The sequence below is a fragment of the Anomalospiza imberbis genome, chromosome 16, assembly GCF_031753505.1.
Source record: "Anomalospiza imberbis isolate Cuckoo-Finch-1a 21T00152 chromosome 16, ASM3175350v1, whole genome shotgun sequence".
Taxonomy (NCBI): domain Eukaryota; kingdom Metazoa; phylum Chordata; class Aves; order Passeriformes; family Viduidae; genus Anomalospiza; species Anomalospiza imberbis.
In genome coordinates this window covers 14821294-14844230 of record NC_089696.1, presented here as the reverse complement: position 1 = coordinate 14844230, position 22937 = coordinate 14821294, and the positions used below count along the sequence as shown (strand labels likewise).

The 22937-nt window shown below is 52.5% G+C and overlaps 1 protein-coding gene across 3 annotated transcripts in view; it reads left to right on the top strand.

Annotated features, from left to right (window-relative positions):
* The window catches only part of CACNA1H (calcium voltage-gated channel subunit alpha1 H), a 158122-nt gene that overhangs the window by 74935 nt on the left and 60250 nt on the right, over window positions 1-22937 (top strand). For all 3 annotated transcript variants that reach the window (XM_068207249.1, XM_068207250.1, XM_068207251.1), the window contains 3 exons: window positions 2010-2102; window positions 3952-4729; window positions 8243-8658. In XM_068207249.1, coding sequence (XP_068063350.1) covers window positions 2010-2102; window positions 3952-4729; window positions 8243-8658 — 1287 coding nt within the window. The remainder of the gene's footprint in view (window positions 1-2009; window positions 2103-3951; window positions 4730-8242; window positions 8659-22937) is intronic.

Below are 22937 nucleotides of genomic sequence, written 5' to 3'. Positions count from 1 at the left end.
TTCCTGGGTAAGGGGCAGAGATTTGGTGTCACCTCCTGGCGAGATCCCTCTGTTCCCCTAAAGGCTGTGGGAGGCTCAGCTGTGCACAAAGCCCTCACAGAGCAGGGACCTGCCCCAAAAGGACTTTGTTCTCCAGAAATGTGCTCAGGGAGGGGCAGGAAAGGGCAGGAGGGGTTTGATTGCTTGGCTGTTCCTCATGGATGAACACCCAGGCAGCTTAACTCCTTCCCACTGGGAATAACACCACCACGGGGAAAAGGGGGATAAAAAACTGCCACGGATTGATCCCTGGGGTTAATGATGAGTAAAGAATTCTCTGGGGTTTTGTCAAAGCTGCTTGTGGCAGGACAAGGGGCAGTGGTTTTAAGCTGCCAGAGGGCAGGGTTAGGTGGGATTTTGGGGAGAAATTCTTCCTTGTGAGGCTGGAATGAAATTCCCAGAGAAGCTGTGGCTGCTCCAGCCCTGGCAGTGTCCCAGGCCAAGCTGGACGGGGTTTGGAGCAGCCTGGCACAGTGGGAGGGTGTCCCTGCCATGGCAGGGCTGGGATGGATGGGCTTTGAGGTCCTTTCCAGCCTGAACCACTCTGGAATTCTGGGAAGCAAAGCTTTGCTGAGTGGTGGCTGATCAGCGAGGGTGGGATGTGGAAGAGCAGCTGAGGGATGTGAGGAGGAGCAGTTTGTAAAAGCAGCCAAGGTGTCAGACCCGATCCCCACGGGCCTTTAACAGCCCTGACATGGGAAACAGCTGCAGAGACAAATTTCACAAATGATCTCCTTGGCAGATGAGCTTGGTTGGCTTCAGCTGTGCTCCTCCTCACTCAGTGGGGTGAACCTCCACGAGCTTCCACACGGGAAGAAGCTCGGAAACTTGCTGGGAAAACATTTGGAATTGAGGGTGAGAAATCCCAAAGAGGCAGCAGCAGCCCCGAGCTGCTCTGTGGGTTCTGATGGTTTTGCGTGGTCGTGTCCTGAAGATCCTTATCCAGGAGTTTTCTTCTGTTCCTTGAGTAAAAAAAAAAAAAAAACAAGGAATTCATGGATTCATGCCTGACTTCCCTGCAAGGTTTTATTCACTGCTTCAGGGTTTATGGATCAGCTTTTGGGGACACACCAGGCAGGAAATCCCCTACACCCACAAGGTCTGAGCCTTCCCTTCCCACAGCAATTCCTTCCCTGCAAACATGGTTTAAATCAGGAATGATGCCACTGAAATTGGGACAGGAGCAGTTGTGGGGTTTGCCAAGACCCCCCAGGCTCACATGGGGGATGTTACTGGGAGTGGGTTCAGACAGGAGCTCGGATTCTGATGGAAATTGCAATTCCAGGATGCAATTTCAGCTCTAGTAGCAAGCCAGCACTGGAAGTTTGGGGTATTTTATCTAAATAAAAAGTGTAAATTACGTGGCAGAGCTCGCTTTGCTCCGCACACAGCCTGGGTGGTGTTAATTAAACCCTCAGCTGCTTTTTTTAGTGGAAGGAAGGCTGAGAAAACGAGCCTTAAATCAAGTCTACATTTAATTAAAGCCTCTCTTCCATTCAGATGCTCTCCCACTATGATAGTGGTGGTGCAGTTGGAATGCTGAGCCAGGAGGAATCAACAAGGAAATGGGGTTTGCAGAAACAAAATTATGTCAAAAATGTGGGAATTTTCTGGGTTACATTACAAAACCAGCAGCTTTAGGGAAAACTCCAGATCTCTGCAGGGAAAGAGGTTTTTTTTTTTTTTTTGGGGGGGGGGGGGCGGAATTAATCCCTCCTTGGAATTTCTTTGCCTCAGAACCAGTGTTTCAGGTGGTTTATGTGAATGTTTCATGGTTTTAATTGTACCAGGTTCCTGTAGGAACCTCAGGCCAGTCCTTTGGCCACATTCCTTCTCTCTCAAACAAACTTGGGATGGATCCCGAGAGTTTCTGTGGAGGGATGGGTACCTGGCACTATGGGAAAATTGATATTTAACAACTTTTTGGGGTGACTTTTTTCCTCACACTCTTTTTCTCTGTCTCCCTGTAGGTGATAACCCTGGAAGGATGGGTGGACATCATGTATTATGTGATGGATGCACACTCTTTTTACAATTTTATATATTTTATATTGCTTATCATAGTAAGTATGGCTTGGCAGATTCTCCTATTCCTTGTCCTTGGGGGGTGAAGTTGTTCCCTGTTTTTTTCCACAGGGAAGAACCAGGTAGGATTCAGGGCTTTCCCTCCCTCTTGCCTTCCCACTCTTGGTCTTGTGACCTGGATGTGTCTGTGCCCAAAAATCCAGGTTTCTCCTCCTTTAACCTCCTCCATGTGCCAGAGGGAGCCTCGTTTCTTTGGAGGGCCCTCAAACCTTTGAATTTCACCTGGAACCCTTTAAATAATAATAATTCTCATAGCAGCAGTGCACCTCTCTGAGCTCCCACATTCCTAAAAACAAAATATCACCTGCTGGAGCTGCTGGGGGTTGTCTCCAGAAGCTGCCAGTCCATCTCCACAAGGTTCTGGTTTTCCAAAGGGCACAACCTCCTCCAAGAAGTGGAAAATTGAAATATTTAAGGCAGGAGGGGAAGGTACCACAAAGATTTCAGGCAGGACGTGGGATGGTGTTTAAAAGTGATTTTGTGACTGGATAGTCCTTCCAGGTAGCCCTGTCCTTGTCAGGGTGGGTTTGGAGGCCTTGGGAAGTCCAACCAGTTCCCAGCAGCAGTGGGAAAACCTGGATGAGAGCAGGGTGAGAGTGCCCTGGAGCAGTCAGGGATTTCTGAGCTGGAGCAATGGGCCATGAGCAGAGATTCACGCTCCACTCCCCTGAGCTGTTCTCTCCAAGTGGATCCATGTGGAAAAGCCAGAAGGTGACTCCTGCCCAAGTCACCTGGAGCTGGGAAAGGCACCTCTGCTGCTTCTCTGGCAGCATCCAGGCTGATGTGACACTGGAGAGCAGCACCACAAACCATCTCCACACAGCTTCCCTGAGGATTCACCAGACAATTCCAGGTTCAATCCATCCATGCCCAGGGCTGGTCCTGCCCTGAAGTCACTCCCTTTTCACCTCTCAGGGCACCAATTCCCTGCTGGGAACATTTGGCATTTCCCTTTGGCTGATTTAGGAACCTGGGTGGTGAAAAATCACTTTGTGGGCACCACAGCTGAGGGGAGGATGCAGCTTTTGGTCACGTCACATTCTTGTCCTTGGGACGTCATTTTGAGAACTTGGTGTCACCCAAGAATGTGTCAGCTCACCCAGAGACTGAATCAGCCCCTCGGGAGCACTGAGTGTCCTGGAGATGCTTTTCTGTGTCAGGGAGCCTCAGGAGCACCAGGTCACAGGTCCATGGGCCCTGACCGTACCCCCAAAATGATTTCACACTCTTGGGGCGTGAAATGATTGAAGAAAAGAGGATGTTTCAAACCAGCACAAATTGGACTTGAAATCATCTTTCCCTGCAGGTTGGCCGAATTTCAGGAAAAGGTTCTTCACTGAAAGAGTGATTGGGCACTGGAATGGTCTGCCCAGGGAGGGGGTGTGGAGTCACCGTCCCTGGATGAGTTTAACAAGACCAGGAGGGGAAAATGTGGCTCTCGGGGCCATGGTTTGGTTGATGAGGAGGTGTTAGGTCATAGGTTGGACTCAATGATCCCAAAGGTCTTTTCCAGCCTGGTTCATCCTGTGATTCTGTGAATGTCCAAAGCAACGCTGCGCTGGGGACCGTGTGTGTTTCCTGCACCCGTGTTAGCAAATGTCACTGCTTGGTGGAGAGGAGGGTGGAGAAGGCTGTTGCTAAAATAATTGATCATGCTTCAGAGCAGATTTAGCAGCTCAGGCACACGTTGACAGCACATTTGGCGAGCAGCCCTGGGATTTGGCGCGTTTGGAAATCCCAGGATTGCCGAGAACCGTGTGTGGCGGCGAGGAGCTTCCCTCGCTGCGTGCCATCCCTGCTGACTCCTCCCCCTGTCCTCCCCCCCAGGTTGGCTCCTTCTTCATGATCAACCTGTGCCTGGTGGTGATCGCCACCCAATTTTCAGAGACCAAGCAGCGGGAGAACCAGCTGATGCAGGAGCAGCGGGCGCGCTACCTGTCCAACGACAGCACCATCGCCAGCTTCTCGGAGCCGGGCAGCTGCTACGAGGAGCTGCTCAAGTACATCTGCCACATCTTCAGGAAGGTGAAGAGAAGGACCATCCGCCTCTACAACAACTGGCAGAGCAAACGCCGCAAAAAAGTCAACCCCAACAGCAGCGGCGGCGGCGGGCAGAGCCAGCGGGGCAGGAGGAGAATCACCTCCATCCACCACCTGATCCACCACCACCACCACCACCACCACCACCACTACCACATCAGCAACGGGAGCCCGCGGGGGCCTCGTGCCAACCCCGAGATCTGCGAGCTGGAGCTGCAGGTGATGAAGCCTGGCCGGCAGCTGATGCTGCCCCCGCCCGCCTCGCCCAGGCCGCCGGGCCCCGCCGGGGCCGTGCACAGCATCTACCACGCCGACTGCCACGTGGAGGGGCCCCCCGGAGGCTGCAAGGCCACCAGTAGCCCTGTGGGCAGCAAAGTGGCCGGGCTGGGCAGCCACGGCAGCATGAACTACCCCACCATCCTGCCCTCCCCCGGCGGCAAGGGCGGCTCGGCGGCGCTGCCCAAAGGGAAGAAGAACGGGAGTTCTCCGGTGGCCGCGGGGAACAGCCCGGGGAATCTGGGCCTGGATTCGTACGGGAAGCTGCAGCAGCTGGTGGGAGAGCATGGTAAGGGCAACCGAGCTGGGGTTTTTTTGGGAGAAGGGCAAATGGCTCAAGAGGCGAGGTTTTAGTGGCAGCTCTGCGTGGTGCTGAGGGCTGGGATGATGGGAGTGTGCTGGAGCCAGAGGTGGGGCAGGTAAATCCTTGGATTTACCGTCATGGATGGTCCAGGCCACTCTGGAGGCCTCTCTGCTGTGGTTACAAAATCAGGATTTGAGGTCTCGTGTGCTTTGTGATATCCTGGAGGTGCTCCCACTCTTCCCAGAGCTCTGCAGCCCCTGGGATTACACCTGCAGTGGATGCTGGAGCTCCAGCAGAGAGGCCCCAGGGGCTGGGAGATGGTGCCTGGAAGAGGATGAGCAGGTGGAATCTGCAGGAGAAGCACAAGATAAAGCAAACTGAGATGTTTAAAACAGGCAGGCACTGAAAGAACTCGAACCAGACGCTTCCAGTTCTGCTCTGATGGGCCCAGGAGCCTCTGAGTCTCTTTTTGGCAAGGAGGAGCAGCAGTTTCAGTGCTCAGAAGACGTGTGGAGGGCAGGACAGGAGCAGAGCTGCACATCTCAGGCTTTCCCTGTGTGCAGAAGAAATGTGGAAGTGAGTTCTCCTGCAGATTTGGGGCTCCATTCAATCTGGGGAGCATTTTGGGGAACTGTTCAGTGCCTCTGTCCCATCCTCTGTGCACGGATGCAGCCACCCCAGCACAGGCAGGGAGGTTTTATCTCCCCTCACATATAAATCACCCCCTGGAGCAGTGATTACACGCAACACTTGGATTTCTATTTTATAAAATGTTTTTCCAGTCCTCGTGGCTGGAGCTAAAAGCTGCAAAATACTCTTAAGCCCTCCAACAGTGAAAAGTCACAAAGATCCAGCATCTATTTTTTAATCTCTTTAAGCCAAACTCGTCATTTGGTTTTTCAATGCCTGTGTTTTCCAAAACTGTTTATTTGCGTCTGCATGGACACAAATATTTATCCTGGTGATGGATGTGCTGAAAAAATACCAAGCCTGGCTTGGGTGTGGGGGGGGGGGGGTCACAGGAAAGCTTGCTTGACAGAGAGTTCGGGAGCCTTGCCTTTGTTTTGTTAATTTTGTTGTTTTTAAAGACCACACAAAAGGGTAAAAGTGGATTGTTTATAGGAACTGCCTCGGGCAGGCGCTTCCGAACGCTCGGGAGCTTGGCACGGGGGGCAAGGTTACTGCCAACAGTTCTGTTGTTCAGCAAGGACTTTTTATAAATCACTGCTTCATCCTTAGCTGTGCCAATTAATGAAGGTTTTTAGGAGAATGCGTTTTTACCTTGAGATAAAAACTCAGGCTCTGCAGAAGGCTGGAACTTGGAAAGAAAGGAGCAGGAGAGCTGTTGAAGTCAGAGTTTGGATCCTCCTGCTTGCTGCTGGGGTCCTTTTTAGGAGAAGAAAGGCCCAAATCTCAGTCCCAACTGTGACATCCTCGAGCCACCTCGGTGATTTAGGAGATTTTCCTGCAGCCTGGGGTAGTTCTTTGAAAGCTGGGATTAGATTGAGTTGTCATTAATAATGCAATTACAGTGTCCTCTTTCCACAGAGGGATTTCAGCCCAGAGGATGCCAAAATGCTTTAAACAAATCTCCTGGAATTGTTTTGTCTCTTCCAGAAGTGTGCTCACAGCTGGGAAGGGCTGGAAGGAGGGGAGAGGCTGCTCATCCATCCCCTGAGGGAAATGGGCTGGGGAGGGATTTGGGGCAGACCTGGAGACCCTGTGAGTGCCCAGCTCTTCCCTTCCATGGATCTGCCTCTTTCCAGGCCCTTCTTCCCACTCAGCCATTCCTGCGGGGCTGAGTCAGGGTCAGTTCTGCACCAGGAGTGATGGATGTGACTTCCAGGGGTGCTGGATGTGACTTCCAGGCTTTGGGATGATCTTTAAGGTGCCGGCGTGGAGCTCTGCCAGGCACAGCCCCCAGTTCCCATTTCTCCATCCCTAAAACTCAGCAAAGGAGCCATGAGCAAGAATCCCAAGCTCTCCCAACCCTCCCTCAGCCTTTTTGGGGGGAAACAAAGAGCCTTTAATTCTCTCCTCTCCTCCCAAGCCAGCAAGCAGAGCGTGTTCAGTGCAAGACTTGTGCAGGGAGAGCACAGAAGTGTTAATTGAGAGCTTTAAGGAGCATTAACAGCCCGGGCTCTCCCAGCCCCAGCTGGAGGCCAGGTTGGTGTCTGCTGGGCAGGATGCAGTGGTGGGAGAGAGCATTCTCCTGCCTCTTTTGTTGTGGATTTGAAGAGCTCCGAGTACAGCCTGTTCCCCGTGTTCCCGTGCCCTGCAATGCTGGAGGTTATTTTAGCAGGCAGCCAAGGAGACTCTGGTATTTTGAAGACATCTGCGGCGCCAGGGCTTTTCATATCATTTTTAACACTTTGATAGCATTAAAAGCCATCTGGCAAACCCCCTCCCTGTGCTGCTGCCGGGGCTGGGCTGAGCCTTCCCCCCTTGGCTCAGTCCCGAGCAGGAACGCCGTGCAAGGGGCAAAACATTCCCGATCCCGGCGGTGGCTCTGACGCAATGCCCAGGAGCCAGGCCTGTCCTCCAAGGCCCTTCTGAAGGCCACTGACACCCACGTGACATTCCGGCGAGGAAAGTGTGTTTTGACTCGTCACATCCCGGTTTTCCAGCGAAGGGTTGCGTCGGCTTGGCTTGGAGCTAGGGTTGGAATCAGCTTTCCTGCTGGGTGAGCTCCAAGCTCCAGGGCTCAGAGCCAGGAGCAGCCACTGCTTTTAGAATGGGCTCCCCAAAACTCATCCAAGTGGTCGCCATCCCAGCTCCAGACAGGGACCACAAGTGGAGGTGGCACTCATGGATATGGCTTCATGGACTTGGTGAGCTTAGAGGTCTTTCCCATGGTTCTGTGAGAGGGGGAAATTGTCCCTTTGCCTTGTGTCCATGAACCTCAAGGAATTGATGCTTAAACAGAATTCTGTGGGAAGGATCCCATGCTCGTGCCATTAATATCTGGTTCCTAAATATAAGGAGACTGAGAATAAGGTTCCTAAATATGAGGAAACTTAAGGATTGGACTCCTAAATATGAGGAAATAAAATCTGGGTGCCGTTCCACCCAAATCATCCCAGTTACTCTTGTCCCTGTCCTTGGTGGCTCTCAGTGCGTGGTGGCTCTCAGTGGTGTCGCATGGTGGCTCTCAGCAGTGGGTCTTGGTGCATGGTGTCTCTCAGTGGCGGCTCTCAGTGCATAGTGGCTCTTGGTGGTGTCTCGTGGTGGCTCTCAGTGGTGTCTTGGTGTCTCACAATGGTTCTTGGTGCATGGTGGCTCTCAGCAGTGTCTCAGTGTCTCACGGTGGCTCTCAGTGCATGGTGTCTCCCGGTGTCTCATGGTGGCTCTCAGTGGCTCTTGGTGTCTCTCAGTGTCTCATGGTAGTGAGTTCTCAGTAGTGTCTCTCAGTGGCTCCTGGTCTCTCCCGGTGTCTCATGGTGGCTCTTGGTGCATGGTGGCTCTCAGTGGTGTCTCACGGTGCCCTTGTCCCCGCAGGTCTCCGCCGGACGCCCAGCCGGCTGTCGGGGCTGAGCGCGGCCGGGGCTCTGCCCAGCCCTGGTGGCCCCGGGCTGAGCTGCGAGCTGCAGGACTGTCCCTTCTGCGCCAGCCTCCTGGACGACCCCGAGTTTGCCCTCAGTGACTCCGACAGCAACGGCGACTCCGACAGCAACGGCGTCTACGAGTTCACGCAGGACCTGCGGCACGGTGACCACCGGGACCAGCTGCAGCAGCAGCGGGGCAGGAGGAGGAGGAAGAAGAAGAAAGCCAAGGAGAGGAACAAGGTGATGAAACTCTGGAAGGCGTTCGGCACCAAACTCAAAAGGATCGTGGAGAGCAAATACTTCAACCGCGGGATCATGATCGCCATCCTCATCAACACCCTCAGCATGGGCATCGAGTACCACGAGCAGGTGAGTGACCTCAGAGGCTCCTCAGGGTTTGGGTGCTCCTGGAGGGGTGGCTTGGGGTGACTCTAAAGTGATTTCAGGAGAAACGAGGATTTTCGTGGTTGGAAATGGGGCTGAAGATGATCCCATGAGGAGCAGGAGAAGCCTTAGGGGTGTGGGACAGCTGGAAGTGCTGCTGGGGGTGTGCAGAGCTGAGATGTGTGTGTTGGATGTGTCTGCTCAGAGCCTGGCTGCTCGTTGGCTGGGAATTATTCATACAAATAGGAATATTTGTGGTGGAAATACCTTTGGTCTGATGGTTGTGCTGGAGATAACCCAGGCAGAAATTTCTTCTTTGATCTGGACCTTCAAATAAGACTTAAACTATCAGGCAATACTAAAAGCAACAAAGAAAGAGAAATTAGGGCGTCCCTGAAGGCTCCAAACCCTTTAATTTGCTCTCACAGGGTGTGAGTAGGACTTTGTAGAAGTTTTTGGAGGGAGGGAAGAGGAATGGTGCCATTCTTCCCAGTGTTGGGGTGGCAGCTGAGGTCAGCTTGGGACTGGAGGGGCTGTGCCATGGGAGAGGAAGCTGAGACAGGAGAGCATCTCCACTTGGTCACCCTGACAAAGTTCTGTTCTTCTGGGCTATTCTTGCTTGGAAAAATTGGGGATTTTCCACTGTTTTGCAGAGGCGTGCTCGGGAATTTCTCGTGTCACCTCTGTGTCAGGTGCAGGAAACGCATCCCAATGAGGCCAGGATCTGTTTTTCTGGGATCAAAGGCATCCAGTGCTTCCCCAAAACCTTCCCTGCAGGGTCATGACCAGGTCAGGGTTATTTTTAAAGCTGCTCCTCCTCTCTTCCATGTCTGTCTGTTTGGGAATGAGGAGGAAAGGCAGAGCAGCATAATCCACCCAAAGGCAGGACAAGAGGCTCTGCAGCTCCTTCTCCATCATTTCCCAGGATTAAGCACTGCTCAGGACCATGACAAAAAACCCTCTGGAGTGCTGCTACTTCATTTTCTCTGCGCTTCTGTGCTTTAACCTCCCCTATTTTAGGTTAAGACTTATTTTCTTTCAAAAAAAAAAAAAAAAATAGGACTCAGCTAAAACAACCTCAGCCGTGAACGACAAATCAGAATTACAGCAAAGTGTCCAAATCCAGCAGAGATTGAGCTGTCCCTGTCAGCTCCCTGTTGAATCCTGCTTCGTTGTTCCACAAGAAGTTCTAAAATTGGGAAATACACCTTGTCAGTGCCTTCTGAATAGGCCATTCATCCCTCATTTCTGCATGGATACTCTTTTGTCAGGCAGATACAGCTTTGTCAGCCCTTGGATTTTGCTGTGATGGGAGCTTGGGGAAAACCTGAGGCAGGCAGCAGGAGAAAATCCAGGGATCACATGGAGTGTGTCCCCAGTCAGTCCCATAAAGGCGAATTGGGATAATTACAGCCTTGCTGCTAACAAAGGAGAGCTGTAGCTGGCTGGCTTTTATTGGATTTTACCTTGTAAAAGCTTGGCTTTAGGGCATCTCAAAGCCAATGGCAATAAAGATTCCGAAGCTTTTTGGCTGTGGAGTGGCAGATTCCTGCCAGCTCTGCTCGCAGTCACTGCCCAATAAAAAGGGAGGAAAATGGAAGTGAAACCTGGAAAAGTTCTCCCACGTGCCTGGGACACTGGGATAATGAGTTGTGGAGTGTCAGAGCCCAGCGTGGTGACACCTCGCCCAAGGCCTCTCCTCCCAGCCGTGTCCCAGGGGCTGAGGCACTGTCCAAGTCCAACAGGAAACTGCTCCAGCTTTTGGCACAAAGCTCTGTGGCTTCTGTGGGCAAAGCGGGGGGATTTGGGAGCCCCCCTCGTGTGAGAATTGGCTGCAGGGCTCGGGGTGGGGCTGCTTCGTGTGGAGAGCAGGAGGAGGTGTCTGGGCAAAGTGTCCCGGAGCCACAGTGTGGTGTTGGGGTGGAGGGAGAGGGAAAGGCTCCCTTTGGGGTCGTGAGCCTGACAGGAAAAACAGTGGGATCAGAGCTTTCTGGGTGCTGCCCAGCATCTGCTCCCAGAGAATTCCAGGTGGGAAGTTCTGAGCCTCTCCAGGCTGTAACCAGGTGTGGGTGTTGCCGTTGTTGTCTTCTCCATCCTCCCAAATCTGGAAGCCATTCCCCACTTTAAAAGGATTTAGGAGCTGCTCTGTGGCTCTCCTCTGTTTTCCTTGCTCCCACCAAGCTGTTCCATGTTACTCCAAGAGCAGTTTTTAGGGAATCCAGGGAAGCCTGTGCTCTGCTGGTGGCTGCATAGGAAGGGCTCTGCTGGATCCCAGCAAAACACAATCACAGAATCCTGGAATGGCTTGCAATTTTAAAGTTCATCCACTTTGCCATGGGCAGAGACACCTTCCACTGTGCCAGGTTGTTCCCTATCCAACTTGGCCTTGGACACGTCCAGGGATGGGACATCCACCACTTCTCTAGGAAACATGTCCCACCAACACTTCCCACCATTTATTCAGAGTGAAGGAGCTTCAGCAGCTTCTCTGCTCTTGACTTTGACCACTTTTTTTAGGCCGTTTTGTGGCTGGATCAAACTGCAAACAAACCAGAGCAGCAACCCCAGGGAAGCCCATCCCAATCCTCAGTGTCCATAGGGAAATGCCCAATCCCGTTTATAAAATTTATTCATGGCTTCTTGCTTTTTTTTTTTTCTTTTTTTTTTTTTTCCCCAACTTCTTCGTAGTCCCCAGTGGCTTTGCAGATAGATGGACGCAGAAAATCGATTTTTATTGGAGCTGATCAGAGCCAAAGCATCAGCGCGGTGTGTGCGGGTGGGAAAGGCGAGGGGTTCTGAGGAGAGATGGGGCAGGGCTGCTCCTGCTGCTCCTCCTCTCATCCTGGGACGCGGCAGAGCTCTGCAGAGAGGTCTCACGGAGCCCTCTTGAGGCAGTGGAGCATCATTGTCCAGGTCCTGTGGATGAGGGAATCGTGGCTGGAAGGTGCCAGGCTGGAGTCAAAACCCCCCGGGCTCCTGGGACTTCTCTGTCTTCGGAATCACAGAACATCCTGAGTTAGGAGGGATCCTCAGGGATCATCCAACCCTGCACAGACCCAACAACCCCACCCTGGGCATCCCTGGAGCACTGTCCAAACCCTCCTGGAGCTCTGGCAGCCTCGGGGCCGTGCCCATTCCCTGGGGAGCCTGGACAGTGCCCAGCACCCTCTGGGGAAGAACCTTTCCCTAAAATCCAACCTAAATCCCTCCTGTGGGACAACTTCATCCCATTCCCTGGATCCCGTCGCTGTCGGAGCAGAGATCAGGAGGAGCTGAGGTTGTGCTGCCACAGCCTCCAGACAAAGAGAGCCCTGGCCACGTCCAAGGCCCCTCAGGACTTCAGTCTGGGTTTTTACGGGAATGTGAAATTCCCACCAGTCTGCTCACCTGGCTGCTCTTGGCTAAATGGCACCACCCCCTTTAGTGCACGTGGCTTGGGTGAAGTCATGGAATCATGGAATGGTTTGGGTTGGAAGGGACTTGAAATATCAGCATCTCATTCCCCCCCAGCCACGGCAGGGACACCTTCCACCATCCCAGGCTGCTCCAAACCTCATCCAGCCTGGAGCTGGACACTCCCAGGGCAGCCACAGCCTCTCTGGGAATCTGTGCCAGGGCCTGCCCACCCTCCCAGGGGAGAATCTCTCCCTACCACCTGTTCCAAACCATGGTTCCCAACCCTCCAGGGGATCCTGTCCCGTGCCTGTGGCCAGGACGGTTCCTGGGGAAATGAGGAGATGCCAGAACTGCTTTGCAGAGCTTTTCTCAGGGCAGCAGAGCCCCGTGGTGGCAGGAGATGGGGCAGCTGCTGATGGGAAGTGTTTCCTTGGCATTGCAGGCCCTGGGAGCAGTCGGATCCTGCCCGGGGCACCCGCAGGGTTCAGAGCCAGCTCCACCTGGGACATGGCCGGGAATTCAGAGGTTCCAGGGTGCTGTTCATTAGCAGCAGCACAGCTTGGATTTCAAAGGTTAATTGCCTGCTGTGGAGTCGTCCCTTGGTTGTTTTGTTTTGTTTTTTTTTCCCCTCCTGTGCTGTGTTTATTTATTTATTTTTTATTTATTTATTAATTTATTAATCCGTTCATCCCCGGCACAACGAGCGCTCCCACGGATGAGGAGAGCCAAGTACCAAGATCCTTGCATTAATCTTCCAGGCGATTTCAGAACATTGGATGAGTTTTGTTCTGCATTCATTGCAGCTGACAGCTCTCCAGAGGATCTGAGAATGTGCCATGGCACTGCAGCACTGAGCAGGGAACAGGGCACTCCAAAGGCACCACCTTTGGCCTGGTGGGCTGGCATACCTGGCACAGGGATCCTGTTCCAGGACGTTTCCAAGTGGAAAACCGATTCCTTTTTGCCCCAGAGTCAGCATCACCGAGTGCTCTGAGGAAATAATTGCTGCTCCTTCAGGCTGCCTCGATTCCCAGCTCTGTGGTTATCCAGGAGAAGGACAGAGCCCCTCATTTGCCCAGGAGAGGTGCTGGTGTTATCCCTGCAGAGGGAAATGATCCATGAGCCCCCCACTCAGCTTCCCAGAAGAATTCACTGAAGGAGCTGTTGATACTTGTAATGATTCCACATAAAAAGCTCCATTTACATCAAATGGCACTAGAAACGTTATTTTATATTCTCTCCTCAGCAGAGAAGTACAAATTAGTATTTGTTCCAAGCTATTGCTGTTCAAAGAGCTTTTAATTGCTTTTCTGATCCCTCATCCATGGCGTGTTTCGTTGGGAGCAGCTGCCTTTGGAGCAGGAGCTGACCTTGAGGTGCACCCAGTGGTCCGTGGCTTGTCAGAGGGAGAGGAGTGTTGGTTTTGAGTAGAACATTTTATTATTATGGAGTAAAAAGTCATTCTGCGTGATTGAAGGTAGCGCTCGCTTCAGCAGTGACGTCCTGTTTTAGCGTTTGTCAATTTTGGCTTGAAAAATTGGTTTGGCATGGAAAGCTCAGCACTTACTCAGAAAGCAGAGCAGGATTTTTCAGCAGTGTTTGAAGCAAATTGCTGAAATTCCTTTTGAGTTGTGAGTCAATAAAATACTACCCTGAGCTGAGATTCGCGCTTTCAGCTGGCAAAACTTGTTCTCCCTTCCAGATTTCTGCAGGATCCAATTTTCAGGACTCACACAATGGCCGGATTTGAGGAAAACTGATCCCCCCAGCCCAGGCTGGGATGTGAAAATTCAGCCCAGTGTGTTTGTGGCTGTTGTGTGGATGGTGTGAGCCTCATGCTGCCCTCAGGAGTGCTTTGGGTTGTGTTTGGGCTGTGCCAGCTGCATTCCGAGCGCTCCCTCCCCTGCTCCCTCCCCAAGGTCCCAGCAGTGAGAGGACAACTCTCCCCAAGCCTGGGTTGGATCAGTGGAGAACACATCAGTGATGGAAATTCTGCATTTTCCACAAATTGGGGATAACCTGAATTCTGTCTCCACCTCAGGGAAGGGCTTTTCCTGGGGAACTTTGGGAAGGAAGGGATGTTTTCCATCTTTTGTGCCCCAAGATGTTTTTATTTCACACCCAGGCCCTCTTGCTGTCAGGTCAGCACCAGGTTGAGGATCCCCCCTGGTCAGAGCCAGCAGCAGCTCCCACGTGGAGATTTCCACCTGGAAGGTGTTATCCCCACCTCAGAGGGAATCAGAGGCAGGGTAGCAGGAAGTGGTGGCAAGGAAAATCCAGGTGTCCTGGCTCGCTGCTGGATCATGGTCATGGATAAACCATGTCCTTCCACACGGAGCTTCCTCTCTCCCCCTTTTCTCCAATTTAAGGGCTCCTCCCCTGCTCTGTTTTCCTTCTCTTGGGATATTTTTTTTTACTATATAAGGGAAAGAGATCCCAGAGATCCTTCCCTTCCTGGGAGCAGACAGGAGCAGCACCTCAGCAGGGCAGTGCTGAGGTCATAACTCACCCTGGTGCTGGCACCCTGGGCAGAGCCAGAGCAGTGGGGGCTTTGCTTCCTCTGGATGTGCTCATTAGCCATGGGAATATCCCCAAATTCCCTGTGGAACTGCAGGCACGTTTCCCAGTGCCTGCTTCCCCTCGCTTCTGCCATTATTTGTCCTCTCTGCTGAGGGGTTGGGATAGAAAGGGACAGTGGCAGGCAGGCAGGTGACAGTGACAGCTTTCCCTGCTGCCTGCAGCCTGGGGGTGTGCTCAGTCCCACAGCGTGCAGGATGCCCCAGATGTGGGTTTTTTTTCCCATCTGGATCCATCCCCAGTGCCCTGACCCCACACAACCCCCTCTCCAAAGCCCCGGGGTGGCACGGGGCCGGCAGCTGGCGGCTGCAGCCAGGATGTTTGAGTTTCAGCTGGCAGGTAAAATAAACCCAGCAGGATCCAGCCCCCAGAAGGAGAGCAGAGTGCTCCTGGCAGCTGCATTCCATCAGGAATGTGTGGAAATGGCAGCCAGTCCCTGCTGCTGGGACAGTGGCTCTGATGTGCTGCAGGGTTGGCACCGTGTGGCCGCTTTGTGCAGAGGGACACGGGCACGGAGTGGCTTCCACACCACAGAGGGGCTTTTGTTGGGTCTGGGCCTTCTGCTGCCAGCCAGATCCCTGCTTTTCATCTGAGACTGGCTTTGGGAAAGGAGGGTGAGGGTGGCTTTGAGCAAATCTGCGTTCCACAGGCAGCCCCTCAGTGACAAAGGACAAGTTCCAGGCACAGTCTGCCCGGTGCCAGCTGTGGTAAGGGACCCCAGAGATGTCACAGTGCCCCAGCCAGGTCCCTCCAGCAGCTCCCATCCTCCCAGGAGACTCCAGAAAAAGCAGGGACAAAAGCAGGGAGAGCAGAGAGGGAATTGGGAAAGGCTGAGGCAGGAAAACTTTGGCACCTTGGGAAGCAAGGAGTGGCTGGGGTTGACACAGGAGGGATGGAACTGCTGGAACACCATCAGCTGAGGATGTTTCTGCATCCATCTTGTGTTTCCTGGGATTTTTTTGTTCCCTGAGACCAGGATTGCAACGTGCTCTGTGCCAGCCAGATGTGTCAGGTGGCATTTTAGGAAATATTTCCTCACTGGAAGGGTGGTTAAATGCTGGAAGGGGCTGCCCAGGGCAGTGGTGGGGTCACCATCCCTGAAAACGTTGGAAAAATCAGTGGATGTGGCATTTCGTGTGGGTTGGTGGTGTGTTGAGGATCTTGGTAGACTTTTCCAATTTTAGTGGCTTTGAGTAATTGCAAGGAATGATAAAACTGGGAATGGGAGCAGAGCCTTGCACCTCTAAAGCAGATTAATCTGAGAAAAACGTTGTGAAGGCATGGGGGGACCAGCCAGGTGGGATTAAAGATGCTCAGGGTGGCAATGCTGCTCCTTCCCCCGGCACCTGAACAGCTCCATTCCCCCAGCTGCCAGCCCAGGCAAGGATTTTCCTCAGCCTTTAACCAGGGACAGTGAGATTTCCCCGAATGACGACTGAAGTTGAAAATGTCACCTTGCATCTCCTCCTGGGGTTTGTGTCCCGGGATGGGGATGCTTTTTTAGGAGTGGGGTGGAAAGCTGGTGTGAGAGGAGCGAGACTCTTGGAAATGAGGGAGGTTTGGCATCCCTGCTCACATTCTTTTTCCAGCTCTATTTTTGTTTGCACTGTCTGGTTTACAGCCCTAAAGACAGCCTGACTCCCAATTTGGAAAAAACACTGTGCACAGGCCTTGGAGCATCAGTGGCAAAGCTTTTTTAGAGCAGGGAGGATGGGCCAGGAGACCACTTTCCCAGGAGTTTTCTCTCCTGCCTGATCCCTGTCCAGATGAATATCTCCTCTCTCCCTGTCCTTGTCCTCTCCTTGTCCCACATGCAGACAAGTCTGAAAGTTGTGACTGTAGTAAAAAAGAGAAAACAAATTAAAAAAAAAAAAAAAAAGAAAAAAATGAGTTAATTTTATATTCTCCAGAGGGAATTGGCTTTGCTGCAGGCAGATGGATCCTGTAATTCCCTGTCTCTCGACATGACTATACATGGATTGGTTCTTTCCTTTGGATTGGGGTGGGGTGGGAGGCCAGGGGGTGCTGGCAGCTCCCAGAACTGCACCTGGAGCAGAGCTGGGATCGGGGGCACAAATCCCTGGCTCTCTGTTCCCCAGGCACATCAGGCAGGAATTTCCCAGCTCTGAGCTGCCTCAAATCCAATCAATAAACGGGAATAAATGAAACCATTGGGGAGAGAACAGGATATGGGAGAGAATCAGCATTTTCCTTTAGTTCCTGAAGGGTTCAGGGGCAAAACATCCACCCTGAGGGCATCGTTTGTCCCGGATGAAGAGTTGAAAGTCCTTTGTGGAGATGATTTTGGGCCAGAGAGGCCGAGAACAGCGTGGGTTGCTGGGCAATTATCTCCTCAGAGTGACCTGTGTGTGCTGCAGAGCCTTCCTGGAGCTGCCAGGAGCAGGGATGAGCACCTCGGGTGGCTCTGGAGGAGCTCCTGATGTGCTGCTGTGTGTGCCAGGGGGGCTGGGCTGCAGACTGGGCACAGCCAGAAATCCCAGTTTGTGCCTCTGGAAGCGTCAGAGCCAGAGGTGATGCAGGGAACAACTCATAACCCCCCCCCCCCCCCAAAAAAAAAAACACTTCTGCAAAATATCCGAAAGCGTTTCCCATTTCTCTGCTTGTCTCCCTGGCTGTGTCCCCCCTGTCCAGGCTGGAATGATGGCATTGGCATCCCTGCCCTCCCCTGCCAGGCTCGCAGCACACACAGACACCCCAGAGCAGCAGGAATCCTCCCTGGCTGCAGTGGGGGGAGTCTGGTGGCTGGGGGATGCTCCTCAGCTCCCTCCTTTCCCAGGACCAGCTTTTCCCTCTTCCCGAGGCTGTGTTTAACCTGGAGAGGGTGATGGACAGGCCGGCTCAGACTCCAGACAGGTAATGAGGGAAGGAAACCATGCAGTGCAGTTTCCCACCCAACTTGCACAAGTCCTTTTGTATTTCAGAAATTATTTTAAAGCCGTGGATTTCCTCCCACTCCTCTTTTTTCTCCTTTTTTTTCCCCCCCTCCTTCTTGCTCGTCAGGGTGTAACAGCAGAGGGTTTCATCCATATTTGATTTTTTCACTCTGACAGGAAACCTGAGTGCTGGATTTATGGCTGCAGCTGTCACTCCTCTGCAAACAGGCAGGGAAATGAAGGTTAACAAGTTTGGGCTCAGGGGAAAGCTTGTAAAACAGCCCTGCAGAAGGCTTTGTGTCACCACACCCGCCCGAAGAACAGATCTTTTCCGAGGTTCTCCAGCCCAGGGTTATTTATCATCATCTGCAGTGAATATTTTTCTAATTGTATCTCTCAGCTGGAAACTCTCGAAACCCCAAATTGAATTCTTTTTCCTTGTTTGATAGGGAGGGGAAACGCAGGCTGGGGAGCCTGGGGGACTGGTTTGATGGTTTAAAAAAACCCCAGTGGCACTGGGCAGGCTTGCTGCAGCCATATGTTCAAATCCCAGCGGGGAGCACTCACCGGCAGGCACAGGGTGCTCCAGAACATTCCTGGTGTGTTCTCCAGATGTCCCAGCTCCTGTGGCTGAGGGCAGGGATGCTCTGCCTGTCCCCCAGGCTGCCCAGTGTCCCCTGCCAGGCTGGCACTGTCCCCTCGTGCTTCCTCACTCCCGTGGCTGAAGTGTGAAGTCCTGGCTGGGTGATTTTTAAGGGAGGTTTGCTGAAAAGAGACAAAAGGACCTCCTGAGTTTGTTTAAAGGAGGAATTTGGCCTGGAAAGTATCAGATCTACTCGGGAATGGTGTGCTTGGAGTAGAAGGACTCGTTAGAGCATGTGGCTGTGTGTCTTTAGGGTCGCTGCACTCTGCTTTGGGCTCTGTGTGGCTCCAGGGAGCTGTGTCAACAGGATGTGAAGTTTTGGCTGTGTCCGTGGACTTTCTGTGCCTCAGCTGGCCTGGAGAGGAGGAGGCTGAGGGGAAACTCCTCGGGATCTGCAGCTCCTGGGACCAGGGAATGGCTGGAGCTGTGCCAGGGAGGGCAAAGTTGGATTTTAGGGAAAGGTTCTTCCCCAGGGGCTGCTGGGCACTGTCCAGGCTCCCCAGGGAATGGGCACAGCCCTGAGGCTGCCAGAGCTCCAGGAGGGTTTGGACAGCGCTCCAGGGATGCCCAGGGTGGGGTTGTTGGGTCTGTGCAGGGCTGGATGATCCCTGTGGCTCCTTTCCAACCAGGATTGGTATTTATGATTCCATAATTCTGTTTTGGGAGCCTGCTCCCTGCAGCTCAGAGGCAGCAGGTCCCCAGTTCCCCCCTCACTCCTCTCTCCCAGCCTTTGCTGCTCCCCCAAACCTCTGCCGTGCCCAGTTCTGCACCCAAAGGTGCCTTTGGGGCTTTGTTGGGCATCTCCAGGGAAACCTCTTTGGGTTTGTGGAGTGCAGGGCTTGGATTTGAAAAGGAACTCGAGGAATGCTTCAGTGGGGTCAGGTTTTGGGGCAGCAGTCGGTCCAGCCATAAAAGTTGGGAGAGGAAGCAGTTTGAGCTCTCAAAGGCAGAGATGCAATGGTATCCTGCCACGTGAGTTCGGGGTGAGGCTTTTATGCTAACATAAACTTTATCTGGAGATGGTTTGGAGGGAGACAGACTCGGTTCTGACTCTCCCACAGAAATCTGGATGAGCTCCTCACCTGGGAGGAAGCTGCAAAGCTGCTTTTTGATGTGCCAGCTACTCCTGCACCTTGTTAACACATCTGTCTCTCAGCGTGACCTCTCTTAAAGGGTTTAAACGCTGATGGATTCTTTTGCTTTTGATGTCTGAGCTAATGAAGTGCTGGGTCTCCTCTGTTTCATATTCTAGTTCATGGATTGAGGCTCAGGAGCAGCCAGGATTGGAGCTGGGCTTGGTTTGAAGCTGACTGAGGGACAGGTACACAGAATCACAGAATGATGAGGTTGGAAGAGACCTCTGAGATCATCAAGTCCAACCTGTGCCCTAACACCTCAACTGGACTATAGCACCGAGTGCCATGTCCAGGCTTTTTTAAACACATCCAGAGATGGTGATTCCACCACCTCCCTGGGAAGACAGTTCCAGTACTTTATTATTCTTATGGTGATTTTTTTTTTCACTAATATCCAACCTGTACCTTCCCTGCCGTAGCTTGAGGTTAATTCAGGCTTGGCTGCCACGAGCTGAGGATGCTTCCCTGGCTCTGCACAACCACCTGAGGCAACTCCTGCCTGGGGCTGAGCTCCAATAAAGGCCACCATGAGGCAGGGGAGGAGGAAATTCCGTGCTGTGCTCAGCTGTGCAGGGGTCAGGGTGCTTCAGCAGCAGCAGCAGCCCGTGGTCACCACGGCAATGCCAGCTCATTGCCATGGAAACACTCGCCACCTCCTCCAGCCTGCCTGTGAGCAAATAATTGCTTGAGATCTGCTGTGGATGCCACAAATAAAATAATCGGGCAGCTTTCAGCATGCTTTGGGAGCCCACAAGGAGGATTTCCATCAGGGCAAGAGTTTTTGGGAGCTCGTGGCTTCCTCGGGGGCTCGGTGTTTGCACGGGGTTGGCGGTGGAGCTTTAGGAGTTTATGAAAGCCACCAGGCAGGAGCTGCAGTCTAAATTCTCTAACTCCCACTCTCAAATTCAGCCTGGTGTTGCCTGTTCCATCCCTACCTGGAGGATTTGGATTGGTTTGGCTCTTTCCTGGGAGCAGGAGGTGGATGCAGGCCCCGGAGCAGTCTGGGCTCTGCGGGGGTTTGGAGCAGCCCTGGTTCCGTGTCTGCTCCTCGTGGCTCTTCCCGCAGGAGCTGCTTCTTCACTTCTGCCACTCGGAGCCACGGCAGGGCTGGGAAAAACCAGGGGGAAAAAACGTTGATTGGGGCATGGAAGAGAGAAAGTTGCAAATGAAATAATCCCAGAATCATTTGGCTTGAAGGGACCTTGAAAGGGATTTTGTTCCCCGACCCCAGGCTGCTCCAGGCCTGTCCAGCCCGGCCTTGGACACTGCCAGGGATGGGGAATCCAGTGAAATCCTGGTCTGTTTATTTTTCACGGCTGTCCCTGCCTGCCATCTCCTCCCCATCTGCATGTGGGATGTGCAGGGGGTTGACAGAGCCCGGCATGATTGGAGAGGTGTTGTTATTGCTGCCGTAATTAGTGGCAGGTAATTAGTGTTCCTTAACAGCCCCCTTTGCCCAGCTCACCAAGGCTGAACTAACGACCCCCAAAACCAAACTCACCCACTCCTGCCTGGGGAAGAGTCTCAGGTGTTCACCAACCTCACAGTAAGAGTGAACTGCAATAATTTTAATTAGTGCTGCTGTTATTAGGGCTAATCCAGCTGAATTTCATTATTTTAGCAGTGATTTTATGTCATTATATCAAATTAGAACCACTGATTTTTATTTTTTCCTGTATCATTTTGTTCCCATAACAATAAAACCACACTGAAATCCAGGGCAGGCTTGGGGGTGAGACATCATTCCTGCAAAAGGAATCAGAAAAATCTCATGGAAAGTCACCTCCTCTGTTTGAAGTCCTGTTTTCCAGACCTTTTTCTTCTTCTCCCAATGTTAGGAATAAATACGGCACGAGAAGCACAGTGCAAAGCCAGCACAGTGATTTCTGTGAATATTGGTGGTGGTTTCATAGAATTTCATTTCATTGGAGGTTTCTTTTTGCCAAGAAGGTGAAAATGTGGGAGCACTGGGCCATCTCCAGACTCTGAAATCTAGAAATTCTGCCAGGTGCAAATCCTGGGCCTGGATAGAATTATGGGATACAAACAGGGATGAGGAGAAAGACTCACTGAGCTCTCCTGCTGCTTTTTGCTCCCTCTTGGAAATTCCAGGCTTTCACTCAGTGCAGTGTCCAGGTGATCCCACTGTGCTGAAGGGCAGCTCCGCCTTGGAATTCCTCCCTGACCTCTGGTGTCCTTCCCTCTTCCTTGGAATTCCTCCCTGACCTCTGGTGTCCTTCCCTCTTCCTTGGAATTCCTTCCTGACCTCTGGTGTCCTTCCCTCTTCCTTGGAATTCCTTCCTGACCTATGGAGTCCTTGGAATTCCTCCCTGACCTCTGATGTTCTTGGAATTCCTCCCTGACCTCTGGTGTCCTTCCTTCTTCCTTGGAATTCCTTCCTGACCTCTGGTGTCCTTCCCTCTTCCTTGGAATTCCTTCCTGACTTCTGGTGTTCTTGGAATTCCTCCCTGACCTCTGATGTTCTTGGAATTCTTTCCTGACCTCTGGAGTCCATCACTGCCTCAGCAGAACAAGCTGCTCTCGTCTCAGGGAGCAGGAGGGATGTCGGTGCTTGCTGTTGTTTTTTCAATTCTTTATTTCATTTTTATTGTTGTTTTTTAACCTTTTTTTTTTAATGTTTATTTTTAAATTCCTCAGGCAGAAGTGGTCTGCAGCTTCTCCTGAGAGCCATGGAGAGCTCTGCTCCCTGCTGGAGCTGTGCCAGGGGAGGTTTAGGTTGGATTTTAGGGAAGATAGATTTTAGGGAAGATGCCTGACACCTTCCCTGGAGGGTGTCGGGCACTGGAACAGTTCCCCAGGGAATTGGATGGCCCCAGGGCATGTGGACAATGCTCCCAGGGTCTCGGGGGCCTGGAGGTCGAGGTGACCCCAAGAATGTAAAAGTCCTTTCTTCCCAGCCCGCGCGGCCAGAGAAGGAGTCGCAATGCGCAGGGTCGGCTTCTCAAGGTCATTTATCTTCTCTTATCTAGAACATTCTTTCTCAAGGAGCTGTGGTCTGTCTGGCAGGTCAGTCTGTGACAGATTCCCCCCCCTTGGGGCGGTGTTCACATTTTATCCCAAAAACTCCATGTGCCACGTTTACAATAACGTGCCAATATCTGTCATTTCTGTTGGGCAGTGTGTCTGTACCTTAAACCAACAGAAAAGTGTCACCATCACAGCGAGACATGGAGGGCAAGGAGAAGGAGAAGGTCAGGACACGCCCAAATCCCTCCAGCTTGTCCCCTTGAACCCTACTCTAAAAAGCCCCAAAATTCCACTTTTTCACCCTGTGTTAACTCAACTTCCTCACCACTCAAACCCTTGTGGCTTGTAATTCCTCACACAGAGCTGGCAGCTTTTCCCAGGGGCTAAAATGGAAGCCACAGGTGGTTTTGACTCCGTGTCAAGGTCTCCAAGCCCCCTGCCAGGGTCTGGAGCCAGCCAGGGCAGCCAGAGGGATGTGGATGTGGATTCCCACACCAGGGATGCACAGGTGGGATTTTTGCAATGCCTGAGCAGGGCAGGAGCTGGACTCTGCCTCCCAGCTCAGGGCATTCCATGATTCCGTAATTCCCGAGCTCAAACGGAGCAGCAGCTTCTGGGGAGCCGCTCGTT